This window comes from Ranitomeya imitator, chromosome 7, assembly GCF_032444005.1.
Source record: "Ranitomeya imitator isolate aRanImi1 chromosome 7, aRanImi1.pri, whole genome shotgun sequence".
NCBI lineage: Eukaryota > Metazoa > Chordata > Amphibia > Anura > Dendrobatidae > Ranitomeya > Ranitomeya imitator.
The window spans coordinates 50,413,589-50,428,044 of NC_091288.1; the positions used below are offsets into that span (position 1 = coordinate 50,413,589).

At 33.0% G+C, this 14,456-nt stretch overlaps 1 protein-coding gene across 1 annotated transcript in view; it reads right to left on the minus strand.

Annotated features, from left to right (window-relative positions):
* Nucleotides 1-14,456, minus strand: part of TTN (titin) — a 281,101-nt gene that overhangs the window by 95,114 nt on the left and 171,531 nt on the right. Inside the window, exons 166-184 of the mRNA XM_069735553.1 lie at nucleotides 14,313-14,399; nucleotides 14,026-14,106; nucleotides 13,874-13,939; nucleotides 13,686-13,781; nucleotides 12,213-12,284; nucleotides 11,749-11,814; nucleotides 11,266-11,349; nucleotides 10,619-10,723; nucleotides 10,297-10,380; nucleotides 9,915-9,977; nucleotides 9,534-9,608; nucleotides 5,926-5,976; nucleotides 5,003-5,401; nucleotides 4,527-4,802; nucleotides 2,878-3,153; nucleotides 2,636-2,775; nucleotides 2,033-2,159; nucleotides 1,680-1,943; nucleotides 1,169-1,435 (exon numbers count right to left, since the gene is read on the minus strand). Of these exons, the coding sequence (XP_069591654.1) occupies nucleotides 1,169-1,435; nucleotides 1,680-1,943; nucleotides 2,033-2,159; nucleotides 2,636-2,775; nucleotides 2,878-3,153; nucleotides 4,527-4,802; nucleotides 5,003-5,401; nucleotides 5,926-5,976; nucleotides 9,534-9,608; nucleotides 9,915-9,977; nucleotides 10,297-10,380; nucleotides 10,619-10,723; nucleotides 11,266-11,349; nucleotides 11,749-11,814; nucleotides 12,213-12,284; nucleotides 13,686-13,781; nucleotides 13,874-13,939; nucleotides 14,026-14,106; nucleotides 14,313-14,399 (2,679 nt within the window). The remainder of the gene's footprint in view (nucleotides 1-1,168; nucleotides 1,436-1,679; nucleotides 1,944-2,032; nucleotides 2,160-2,635; nucleotides 2,776-2,877; nucleotides 3,154-4,526; nucleotides 4,803-5,002; nucleotides 5,402-5,925; nucleotides 5,977-9,533; nucleotides 9,609-9,914; nucleotides 9,978-10,296; nucleotides 10,381-10,618; nucleotides 10,724-11,265; nucleotides 11,350-11,748; nucleotides 11,815-12,212; nucleotides 12,285-13,685; nucleotides 13,782-13,873; nucleotides 13,940-14,025; nucleotides 14,107-14,312; nucleotides 14,400-14,456) is intronic.

Consider the following 14,456-nt stretch of genomic DNA (forward strand, 5'->3'; position numbering starts at 1 on the left):
TAATCTAACACAAGACTACACATACACAAATATATATTTATATATATATAATGTATATATATAATATATATCTTTACATACGCAATATTTGACAAGCAAACTATACGAACAAAGTGACAATTAAAAAAAGACATACGAACAAGATAATAAAAAAACATCAAGTGTATATATATATATATACAGTATATATGTACATATATATGTATTCAATCTCTGATGGACAAACAAACATTTAAAAATTAACAAGTTAAAACATACAAACAAGATAAAAATTACAAACATAACTAGCAAGACATATACTTACACACATACAAAATGTACATAAATACAAGAAAAAAAGATAGTTATACAGCACTTAAGTGACAAGAAACAACAGTACAGACATAAACTAACATAACACCGACCAATAATTCAGAAGACATAAGTAATAAGCCTTTGTTTCAAAGAGCTTGGATGAAGAAACAAAAAAACATAAAAACAAATAAAGAGCGACGAAAGACATTATTTTTTAAAACACACACAACTGCTTTTTGAACTTAAACTATGGCTTGAAAGCAAAGCGTGGGTAGTAGACAAAGGAAATAATAATCGATGTGTAAGCAATTCGAAAAAATACTAAGGACTTGGGTTACCTAATGCAGTAAACTAGCATTAATGCTTGTAAATAGTATTATAGAAATGTTTATAAAAGCTTTATGTAAATAAATAGTGATAGGAAGTCTGGAGGAATTAATGCATAATCAATTTTCAAGCTACAAAATTGGATGAACCAAAAATGAGTCATATTAGTGGCATATTTAATGTATGTAAATGCTTGAATGTGCTAAGGTATAATGTTAGGGCTTTGGGTCAATTCTATGCAGGCACGTAAGCATTTTAACTCAAAAACTGTATCGTTACGATTTTGGAGAAGTTTATGTGCTAAGACCGCTATTGAATAAATTGCAGTTGGCTTAGCAGCAGATGCGAATCAAGAGTACAAAAAGAAGAAAGTAAAAAAAGTAAGAAAAGTGAGATAAAAAGCAACAAGACAAGAAGGAATGTCCGCAGAGTTTCATCCTCAGTGGAAATGATGATGTAGTCGGAATAGCCATATAATTATATACAAGGATATAATTATATTAATAACAACCATAGCTGTGTGACTGCCACTTAACAAATATCATACCTAATACTTTTAGATTTGCTGTTGTATGTAGACCTTTAACTTCTGCCTTAATTTGAGAGATGTCATCGAGAGTCACTTCTCTGATTTCCAGCCTGTGATTTTTGCCATCTTCAGAGATAAGAACAGTTCTACTTGTGTGTAGTTTCTTGTCATTTCTGTACCAGGTCACAGGCATATTGGCATGAGAAAGCTCAAGATCAAAGATAGCGGTTTCTCCTTCCTTAACAGTCTGATCTTTAAGCGGTGAAATAAACTTAAGTCTGATTCCTGAAATAGAAGCATTTTTATTAAATATACCGTACGCTATCGGGTAGAAATTCACTCTATAAGAATTTTAGGGGATGTTAATGGTAACTACAGTGAGAGTCAGTATATTTCAAGTAAGTTTGGAAAACTGACTTGAATAATTATTCCTTTATGTTTATAGTTTTCATTTTTCTTTATATGTTGCTCTGCATGGACTTGTATTATTCAATTATGTCTTTTTGGCTATACTATTGTAAAGACTTGCCTTCAACTGTTAGCTTCGCTGTTGTTTTTTTGCCATCAACCTCTGCAGTGTATTCTCCTTCATCATCAAATGCAGAGTCATTAATGACAAGGATGTGCTTCTTTCCATCAGCAATAATGTCAAATTTGTCTCCGGCCTTGATAATATCTGGGCCTTTTGACCATATGACATTTGCTTCTCGAGTAAGAGCACATTCAAATCTAGCCTGGCGCTTCTCGGGAACGGTAACATCCTTTAGAGGAACGGCAAAGTCGAGCTCAATTTCTAAAGACAGAAGGTGGTTTGCAGATAACAGTTAAGAGAAGAATGGACATATAACAGTTAAGATCAAGTTATCATGACATGAAACAAACCTTTTACAGTAAGAATGGCGGTGGTCTGCACATTCAAAGCTTGGAACAGAACTTCTCCAGCTTGGTCAACCTTTACTTTATGCAAGGTAAGGAATCGCTTTGCTCCTTCTGCTTTGATATCACAAGTCTAGAAAACAAGCAATTTACAAAAAAAGTGTTCACAGCTGTTGCACCATAATATCGACTTACTTTGGTATTATTTGGCTGTCTGCAACATCTTAATACATTCATGTTAAAATTTAAATAATATAATTCTTATTTCTGGATGTTTTAAATATTAACAGAGATCTTATGTTGTTTATCCAGGAATGAATTCTAATCATGTCATAGTTGGAGTCAAGAAATTGCCAGCTCCCTCGAAGGTTTTTTTTTAACCTTCCACCTAATCTACATTATATGATAATTAAAGATGATCAGAAAGCTCCCAGTGGAAGGAGACGGTACACAGGGTTTTGTTCCTGCGACTACAGATTACTCATTGTTGCCAGTGGACAATGGCACTGCAAATCTTTTTAGTCTTCCCTAATGATAATAGTTTGACTATGAGAGATGTGCATTTTTTAACCTTACTATATCACTGTGTAGATAGTGTTTTTTACTCACTGGGGATGGACGTAGTACTTCGCCTTTTAGCTTCCATTCTCCAGGAACATCTTCCGCGGATATCTCACAGTCAAAGGATGCAGATTCCTTCTCATAAATTTCAACATCCTCAATTGGTTTAACAAGGTCAATTTCACGTTCTAAGATAACAATAGAAAAGTCACTTAATGTTCTGTCTAACGTTTAACTTTTTTTAAAAATTTCTTTTATATTTTTACATCTAAAGTATAATGTATGCATACCACCAAGTGTGAGGTTTGCTGATACTCTTTTTCCTTCAACCTCCACAGAATATTCTCCTAAATCTTCAGGACCAGCATTTTTGATGACTAAATATATGTGATTTCCATCTTTTACTATTTCGGTTTTGTCATTTGGCTCTAATGGAATCTCTTCTTCTCCTTTGAACCATTTGATGTTTGGTGTATCCTTTACTATATCTGCTGAAAATGTTGCTGAAGACTTGGGTTTCACATGCTGGTCTCGGATAGGCTTAACCAACCAGTCACGGATGATCTCTGCAGAAAACACAAAATAATTGCAAACATGTAATGCAATGCTTTATACTTGAACATTTGTAAATATAAAATGCTACCCTTTGACCCCTTCCTGACAAATTATGTACATTTACGTCATATATCAGGTCCCTTTTTGATGCAGGGTCAACAGCTGATCCTGCTTCATTGCCAGCCGATGATGGCTGTGCTATTCAGACATCACCTGCCTCTAACAGCCACAGGTAGAGCCGAGCTCTGCTCATTGGTGTTAACCTGCTAAATGCCGCTGAGTTTCTGACCACCCTTTGCCACCTGCAATTACAATTATACGGTTTTGATGGCTTGCCATGGCAAAATAGTTCTGTGCTCCTATGAAGTCCAGTGTGCAGCTGGACTTCCAAGGGTTTTGTGATGTTAACTAAATACTGAAATACCATCGTATTGCGGTATATAGTACAAGCAATTGAATGATTTCAGGTTTAAGTCTACTAAAGGGACTACAAAATACAGTAAAAATTAAAATAATTTTTTGTGAAAAGTATAAAAAATATATATAAAAGTTCAAAATACACTCTTCTCACACTATTTATAATAAATATACAAAAATAAACATATTTGGAATCACCATTTCCACAAAAGTCTGATCTATCAAAACAAAAATTAATTAACTTCATAGGTAAGCAATGTAAGAAAAAAAATCAAAACATCAGAATTGTGGTTTTTCAGTCTCAGCAACACAACTAAAATGTAATTAGGAGCAACCAAAACACATCTATTTCACAATGGAATCAATTATAATGTCAGCTCAAGTCAAGATACAAAAACAAGCCCTCACATAGCCCTACCTACAGAAAAATGAACATAAAACTTTATGGGTCTCATAAAAAGATGATACAAATAAAATGGTGCCTTTTTTTTTTTTTTACAAAACTTCAATTTTTTTCACTGCTTGAATAAAAAAATATATGTAAGCTTGGTAACGTTGCATTCATACTGACCTGGAGAATTATATTGCCAGGTAATTTTTACCATGCAATAAACACCATAAAAACAAAACCCAAAACAATTGCTGAATTGTGTTTTTTTTGCATAATTTCACCACACTTGGGATTGTTTTCCCATTTTCCAATACATTGATTGGTAAAATGAATGGTGTTTTATGAAACTACAGCTGCTACTGAAAAAATAAGCCATCAAACGTCTATATGAACAAGAAAAAAAATTTGGCACTTGGAATAAAAGGAGGGAAAAACCAAAGTGTAAAAACAAAAAATCTCCCAGTTGGTAAGGGTTTAAGATATGCTGAACAGCAACCATATTATATTTATATGCTGTGATTGTTATATTGATTTTGCACACATTAGTAAAAAAAAGTGCAGGTTTTTAAAACTTACCAACTACTTTGACATTTGAGGAACATTTGATGCCAGCGTTTTCCACAGTGCAAGTATAAACTCCGGAATCTGGATCATCGGCTGACAAAATGGTGAGGGTACGATTCAATCCAATCACATTGATTTGGTATTTGCCTGGCGTTTCAGTGAGTCTTTTGCCATTTTTGGTCCAATAAACGTCTTTGTCTTTATTTAACTCACAGGTCAAATACATTGGCTGTGTTTTGATAACAGTGACGTCTTCTTCTAGTGTCTTCACGAAGCGAATTGGTAATTCTGTAGGAAAGGCAAATGTGTTCTTTACATAGTATTATACTGTACTTTAACCAGTTGCTCCATAACTATAAAATTACACAAATGTATTAATACAGCATCAATATTAAATTTATATAAAGTTATACACTTGAATCAGAAATAACATCTATTTTTTAATTAAAAAATGTGTTTTCTTAAAAAAAAATACTAAAAACAAATACCTTCAACAACCAGTTTGGCCGTTGATGTTTTTTCCTTATTTCCAAGTTTTGCCACACATGTGTATTCTCCTTGGTCTGATAACTGGACGTCAATGATATGGAGTTTTCTATCTTTTCCATCAGCGATGAACTTATGCTTGGGACTTTCTCTCAGATTGCTGCCATCTTTCATCCAGGTGGTGATAGCGGTAGAAGGTGAAATAAGACACTCAAATATGGCAGAAGATCCAACAGATTCTGCTTCTTGCAACACAATGTCCTTCAGCTCTTTGACAAACTTCAGAGGAACTGCCTTCAGCTGGTAGGTAAATGCAGGCTCATCTGGAGGTTTATCACCACCACTGCCAGGACGGAGCTTCTTCTTGTCAGCGTCAAGGGGTGAAGGTGTCTTTTTGACACCTAAAAGTCAGATGTAGACATGGGAAAACTTGATGAAGCTTTATCATTATTATTTATCAATTTGACGGCTATCTGGGCATCATGCATTTCAGCACATATACTATGTATAGTTTTATACAAGAAGTCATATATGCAATTAATGAAAATGAATGTTGAATAGAAACAAAATGAAAAAACACACACAATGCTAGACATAATATGGAATATGATTAAGATGGTTTCAATGTAAGACACCTATAAAATTAAGTATTAGGCTGAGTGAACAGGTGTCATGCTTTTGTTAGTCAAGCAAGCAACTAATCTGCTGTTTTATACACAGCTATCCTTACAAGAATTAAAAACTACTACTAGTACATGCACTCCAGGTAGAAGTTTCCACCACACATCTACTTTGTAGATACTATATAATCTCTAGATTTTCCTTCAAAATTTTATATGGAAAATCTACAGTCAATCTGCCCTTGTATAAAATTTCTAAATATATGGACACAATATAAACGATCCAAAGTGCAATACAATCTCACCTTTCAGCGGTAGTTTACCCTTCGGAGCTTCATCTTTTGGTGCTTTACCATCTAAAGTGAAAAAGTTAGTGAGTGATATTAGTAAATTTCTCTTAAACTTATTTTTGACCATGATTTCCAAAACACGCTGCATTAATTGCAGAAGTGAATTTTAATGGGTTGAAAAAAACTATAATGGACTAAATTGGTAGTGAAGGTAGATGAGGTATAACATGTAACCAAACTCATTCTTGTATACATAATATAGATAGATTAGTAGATGGAACGTGCAAATTTGAGACATTAGATTGTGAACTTTTGTGAAAACTCGCGACTGTGTCTTTTACCACAAAACACAAAGACAGACAATGAAACATGAAATTTTGTAGGACAAGTACATATCATTGACGAAAATGAAGAATGGATACTTGAAATGTAAAAATGCAATGAAAGATGACATACGCTTTCTTCTTTAAAGATGTACATGACTACAAGTTTATGAACATATGGAAATGATAATCAGTGTCTTCAAGCAAGTATGAAATAAGCCTTTCATCCAAAACTTTTTAGCGCACATGAAAATGATGATAGCTGGTGGCATATGAAGTTTTAGAGCATGTCTTTTTTTTGAGCAGAGACTTCTCACCTCGTCTTCCAATTGCCTTTGCTGGACTTTCGACAGCACTTTTTTTAGAATGTTCACTGTCTTCACTGAATATATCTTCTTCAGAACCATAATCTGTTTGTTCGGATGTACTTTCTATTTCTTGTTCCGAGATTTCTTCTTCCTCTGCTTCCTCAGATTCTGTTTCTGTTTTCTGAGGACTTAAATCCTTTTCTTTTGCAGGGGACTTTTGTAGAGGTGATTCTCTATCCAAAGATTTCTTTAGTTCTACTTTTTTGTAACCTGTAGGTGTACTGGTTCTGCTTGTCACCCTTCCAGAGACATCCTCTTTTGCTAAGAAGCCTTTGCCGGATTGAATTTGCTCCTCAGTAGTAGCAGGAGTCCTAACCTTCTCAACTTTTTTAAGAGCTGGTATTCCAGGCTTTTCCTCATCCTGTACTTTAGAAGTAATTTTGTCTTTATCTACTGGAGTTTTTAGACGGCTTGTTTTCTGCAATTGGGAAATACCTTCTTTTTTAATGTCTTCCCCCTTTTCAGATTGTAATATCTTTCCTTCTCTTTCAACTGGTCTCTTGATGTGGTCTTTTGTATCATCAACTTTGGCAGTCTTTATTTCATCAGTTATTTCTGTGGCAACTTTTTTTGCTTGATCTTTTTTACTGAGTAAATCAGTCTTTTTGTCATCTACAAACAGTTCCTTTTTAGGTACTTCTGGAGCCAAATCAGCAATATCTTGTTTTTCTGATTTTTCATTAATAATAGATTTTTTCTTAGCTTTTGCAGTATCTTTATGCAATATTTCATCACTGCCATCAATTTTATCTAGAATGTCTTTTGCAGGCTTTTCCACAGTAGATTTTATGTGAGCCCCATCTTTACTTTTATCTATAATGTTTTTATCTTTTCTTTTTTCTACAAATTTGTGACCTGCTTCTTCCTGTTGAGGTATTTTTTTATTTATTGGTTTATCGCCTCCAACTAAATTTCTCATCTCACCATCTTGGAATATTTTCTCCTCATCTATCTGTTTCTCTAAACCATGGATCTTGTATTTGGTTATACTTTCTAGATTTGGTTCCTTAATTTTTCTGGTTATTTTTTCAGGGGACTCCTCAAATAACTCACCAGATGGCTCTAACAATTCACTACTTTCTTCATCATCAATGATTTCTTTAGTTGAGACCTTTTTTCCCTTTTTCTTAGCCTTAGCAATAGTTTTCTCTACCTTTTCCTGCTTCATTTTTTTCTGAGGTTCTATGATGTCTTCATCCTGACTTTCCAATGATTCTTCACTTTCAGTACTACTACTTTCTATACTTTTATCTGCAGCCACTCTTTGGGAAATAATTATTTCCTTTTGTGGAGACTTTTGGATAATTTTTTTAGCCTTTTCTACGGTTTTATCTACTTTTGTCTGTTTTATCTTTTTACCAGGTTTCTCTATATGTTCATCGGCAGGTTCTATTATAGGCATTGTTTTACTCTTTTTAAGCTTTTCTTTATGTGGCCTAATTTCCTTGATTGTCTGAGGGGGTATTTCATCATCATGATCATCATCATCTAGTGCTTCTTCACTTTCAGTACTGACAGTTTCTATGATTTCTTCTCCTTCCTCGACCATTGGAGATTCATATGGTGAATCCTTTTTAATTCCTTTTTTTACTTTTTCTCCTGCTATATCTACTTTTATTTCCTTGCTAATCCTGGTAGGTTCTACTATGCCTGGCTCAATTTTTATAGGTTCTTTTTTTGCTATTTTAGCTATACTTGAAGTATCTTTTTCTTTTAACCTTTTCTCCTTTTTACCTGGTATTATTTTTTGTTTTGGCATTTCTTGTTCTTCAACTGTAAAGTCTTCTTCTACAAGGACAACTGGTTTAGACTCTTTGACAATGATGTCAATCTTTTTAAATTTATCCTTAGCTTTCTTTTTAACATCTTTCTGTAAAATGGCAGATGGCTCTTCATACTCCTCTTCCTCCTGCTCCACCTCCTCCTCAGAAAATTCCTCTGAATATTCAATGATTTCTTCCGACTTCACATCTTCACTAGTCTTGTGTCTTGGAGTGACTTGGATTTTATCTTTTTTATAAGAAATAGTTCTCTCGACTTCAATTGTTTCTACGTGTAGTCTTTCTGTTTTAAAACTTACATCTTCTTCAATTGGAATTACACTGTCACCAGGTATAAATGGAACTCTTCGAACTGCTTCTACTTTGCTTTCTTCAGACAGCATTTTACCTTTTTGCTTTATCTTTATAGTAGCAGCAGGTTTCTCTGTGACTACAAAGGTTTCATATTTAAGTCACAAATCAAGACCCAAGAGCCAAGAACAAGTCATAAGATATCATACACGTAATTACCACGCAAAGGACACAAGTAAAGAAATCTCACAATTACATTTTTTGCAGACACAGAACAAAGACAAGAAACACAAAATAATAAAGTACAGCACAAAAAACACTAACCAAAGATTTTGATATTTAAAACAAAGTTAATTAACACCAACATAACAATTAACGAGGTAATTATACTTCTAAACTATCAACACAAACAATATAAACACTCATTAGTTAGAGCACCTAGCAATAATTAATAGCACTAATATCTTAAGAAGTTTTCTTTTTTATAATATATTTCTATAGCTGACTGTGTGCTATGTTTGACTATGTGTAACTGAATAATATGCATGCAGAAAAAGGGAGATGAACGGCACCGCTGCACAACTTCAAGGACATGAGGCTTAAAACTCAAGGGACACGGGTGCCAATCAGCAGAAAGTCAAGCATATGACCAAATTCGCCATGTACAAGAAGAGACCATGGCACTCACCATCCCACAACGGCCATGCGCTCTTCTTGTACATGTAACTGAATAATAGATTCTTAGCAAATATTTGTGTAATGTAAGATTTCTGTAATTGAAGAGTTTTGAATATTATGTTATTTTATTTATCTGACACTCAAAAAAACCTATCAAACATCCATCCACATAATAAATGTACCTGTCTTCTTCCCAACCACTGGAGCTGTGACTGGTGCTGTAACGGCAGCATCATCTCCTTTTGGTGACGGAACCGCTGTAAGGTAAAATGTATTTAATATTGTTTACACTGTAAGAAAAAGGCACTGCATTAAAGGTGAATGTTGCAAACTTTTTTAGAAAGTTTTCGGCTTGTTAAACACTTAAATAACTAACTAAAATAGTTAATATGAAAATTATATGCTGTATGTCAATCAGCATAAAATAAATAGTTGAATCAGCATGATATAAATATTTATGTACTGAGTACATGTATTGTAAATATACTAATTGTACTAGAAACAGCTAACATTAATTGCTCAAATTTTATTGTAGATAGCCATTTTGAAACAATTTTTCCTACCTTCCAGAGGTGAAGGCACTTTTGGAGGTGAGGACACTGGTGAAGTCTTCGCTTTTTCTGGAACTTTAAACACATTATCATTGGTTAATTAAAATTCATACTCTAAACATTTATTTTGATTGAACTGTTAAAGAAGCAAAAAATCTTAAATATGGACTATACAAAGGGTAAAGTTAGGAGTAAACAGATTGTACAATTGAATTATATATTCAAAAGAAGATTTCAAAGACGCATTAGTGAATTGAATTTTTCTCCAAGTGTAAAAAGATGGTTAAATCCACAAGGTAAGAGTGCATTTTCTTAATTAGGAAATTGTTAAGTCATCCAAGTAAAATAATTAAAGCTAATTGTCCAGTTAGAAGAGCATCCCGAATGCATGTACCTTTAGCAGCTTCAGGTTCTGGTTTGGCTTCTTTTTTCACACTTGGCGTTACCTCTGGTAACTTTTTCTTCTGGGCTTCCGGAACTTAAAAATAGTATTGAAGTTTTACAAGCAAGACCGATGGAGTTACTTTATTCAAAAAGTTTTCTTAGTGGTGGAAGATTCATATATAAGTAATGAAGACACGCCGCCACTAAGTAATATTCTAATCTAAAGATCCATTTAAGATTTAAAATACATTACAAGACAAAAAGTCAACGCAACAAATTACAATACACTACATTTAACATTTGTCATTAATTACATATATTGTGCTAGATACCTTCATGTGTTTTAACCTTTTCTACAGCAGGCTCAGGTTTTTTCAGCTTCTCTGCTTCTTTTACTACAGGAGGCTCTTCAACTTCCTTTTTGGCTGGTTTTAAAACTTCAAGACAGAGAATTTTGTTTTTTACTCTATGGTTCTTAAGATGTGGACATATAAAGAAAAACTCAAACTGGAACGTAAAACATAAAGCATTTGGAAGCATATAAAGAAAAAACCTATTTCAATTTAAAAATACAAAGGACAGACAATTGTACAGTGATTCAGCACTGAGTTACCAAAAAGTTGATTTTTTTTTTAATTTTGTAAAATCTACAGTAGGATTATTTCAGGAAGCTGCATCATATAAAGAGAACAGCAGCTTGTTATCTTTACAAAAATATTACAGTTAGCTATTATTTTACTACTGATAAGTCCTAATGTTAAAGAAAAGTAATAGAGTAAATTTCAAATATTTCAATTACTTTAAAGCAAAGCCAATTTTATTATTAAATTTTGTTAGATGTATTATAGCTGACTAGTTGAGAAGAATTCAATTCCCTGGCTTTGTTACTCCATTCAGCAGTTAACTACAATGATATAATGTTTTAGTAGCAAGATTCCACTAAGTTTAGCTGCATGTTCTGATAGATGTTCAACTATACCTTTTTTAAAACTAACTTCTTCCTTTTTGGGAGGTGTAATCTCAGGTTTAGGTTTACGGATAAATTTCTTTTCAGGTTCAGGTACTTCAAAAAGATACAATTTCATTTCTCAATTTTAGAGATTCAAATGAATTTGACACTTGTGTATGTTTTCTTGCATAAATTATTAGTTCCTGGTAATATATCCTATGTATATTTCTGTACATAACTATTTTATGTCTTTTACAGTAAAAAAAAACAGTAGTACACTATGCCCTAAATGAACTACTATTAAACTAATCTAATTTATGAACTTTTGGACAATACCAGCGCAAATGTTTCAAAATGTGACTAACAAAACAGATAATACGACATGAAAAAAACAAAAACATAAAAAATAAAATATGTAAAGAAGTAAGGTTTTTTTTTATACATAGGAACATAAATAACAGTAGCTAGGCATTTATTGAACTCTTCTGTATCTAGTGTGAAGAGTTGCTATACCTTTTCCAGGTTCTACTTTCTCGGGAGCAGCTTGTTTTTCAGGTAAAATCTTTTTGTCTTCTGGAGCTTTGAAGAAAATAATAGGCTATTTACTGATCTGGTCATTCTGACAATCAGATCTGTTATATTAATAAAAAAAACCTGTTGTAAGGCAATATAAGAGTATTAGAAATGTGCATGGCAAATAAGGTGTTTTTAAGAAAGTTAAGGAACTTGATTTGATGATATGACACCCAATGTTTAATGAAAAATAAAATGAAAAATGGTATCAAGGTTCTCAATGATTAAACAAAAATATCAAAATGGCTGGATGACATGGGACATTTACAAACAGAAACAAACAGGTTAAAAAAGCATATGAACTTAAAATAAAATGTGAACACCATGCTAAATTTGCTTCATTTCTGTGATGATGAAAAAGAATGGATATAATGATATGCTGTGTTCAGAAACATTCCTAATACCTTTTAATTCTCTCGTCTCCTCCTTTATCAAGGGAGAAGGTGTCTCAATAGTGCTCTCCTCAGAAGCATACTCTTTAACCCCTTAGTGACCGCCAATACGCCTTTTAACTGACCTGAGATATAAGAGACTTATATCCCCATACAGGTGACAATCCAGCAGCTGTCGGCTGTCCACTATAGCTGACAACTTGCTGTATCAGCCATGATCAGTGTTTGCACCATCCAAATCTATTTAACCCCTTATATGCTGCTGTCAGTAGTGACTACATCATTATAAATGGTTAACAGAGTGTGGGGGCTTCCTCTTTATCCCAATTGGTGGTCTCAGATCATGGTTGTGTGGTCCTGATGTTTGTCATGGCAATTCATGACCAAATAGCGGATTTAAATTCTGACGGTTGTAGTATTCTGTTCAGAAGTTAGAGGCATTTAGGTGGTAAAAATACACATTTTCATTTCTGTCATAACACTTTGCATTAATTCCTGTAAAGCACCTGAAGGGTTAACAAACTACCTGACAGCAGTTTTCAATATGTCAGGGGGTGCTGTTTTTAAAATGGTATCACTTGTGGGGATTTCCCTATATATAGGACCCCCAAATTCACTTCAAACATGGATAGGTCCCTAAAAAAAAATTTTTTGCAAATTTCCTTGAAAAAAATTTAAATTGCTGCTACATTTTTAATCCTCCTAAAATGCTGCCAAAATAAAATAACATTTTGCAAATGGTGCTGATGTAAAGCAGACATGTGGGAAATATTATTTATTAATGTTTTGCTGTGGTATGACTATCGGGATTAAAGGGATAATCATTCAAAGTTTGAAAATTGCTAATTTTTTTACATTTTTTTTCACATTTCTGATATTTTTTATAAATAAACACAAAGCATAACAACCTAAATTTACCATTATCATAAAGTATAATGTGTCACGAAAAAACAATCTCAAAATCACTGGGCTTTGTTGAAGCGTTCCAGAGTTATTACCACATAAAGTGACACTGGTCAGATTTCAAAAATTTGGCTCGGTCACTAAGGGGTTAAAGAACAGGATTAAGAATTAACATAAAAATTAATCCACATTGAGTACAAGTTTTTTTGGGCATTGAGCAACAAAGATAATTGATATCAAGACAAACAAAACATAAGACACCAAGACATACAAGACAGTGAAAAATGAAAAAAATAAAGATTTTAAAAGATGTGCTCAGAGAGTCCTTCTTCTTTAAGACACACTGAACACAATTGGTAGAGATTGGCTGGGTTTGTTTTTAAATGATATTCTAAATGATATTTCAAAATATTTTCTCTTTAAACCGATTTACAATCTATACACTAGAAGTTCCATTTTACTTTTTAATCCATTGTGTAAATTATAAATTAACTTCTATTTAGGGCTAAAACACGAAAGGGATGATAGGATGATTTGAGAGGTGAAATGATGGATGGTTATGATGGCTACATTTAGCTATACCTTCATCTTCTAGTTCAAACTCTTCTTCTTCCTCTTCAGATAAATAAACAGGTGTTTCCTCTGGTGTTGTAATTGTTTTTTGAAAAACCTCTGGCACTTTGAAAATATTACAGTGAAACATATTAGGTTGCTGTTTTTAATAGTGGTTATTTCAGTGTAAAACAGTAACAGGATTGAATAAAAAATACCTGCTAAAGGAGGAGCTTTAATGTATGGTTTCTCCTCTGACACAGGCCTCTTACTTTCAGTTGGCACTTTAAAAGATATTTAGATTTCTTGAATAATTTTGTGGTCTATTCAACAAATATTTTTTGCATATGTTTCATTTTAATTTATATACCTGAATCGGGAACAACTGCTCTTTTAGAGATTTGGACCGATGTTTTCTGTTCAACAACTTTTTTCTGCTTTGTTTCTACCACTTTAAAGATAACGATTTTAATCATATTTTTTATATTCATTAAAATGGCTTTTTTTAAATAAAGTTGTCATTTAATAATGGGGAACTTCAAACTATCCAGGAAGCCTCTTAAGGTTTTTTTTTATCTATAACTTGGACATTAAAAATGCCACAAAAAATCTGTATAATCTGTTATGTAAAAAGGTAAACAAAAAAAATGAATATACCTTTTACAGAAGGTGCTACATCTTTTTTAAGAACGGTAACAGCTTTTTTGTCTTCGATTACAGGTTTCTTTGATAACACAGCAGGTTCTTAAAAGATATTAATAAAACATAAGTGTTGTCAAAAAGACAGAAGGAAACAAAACA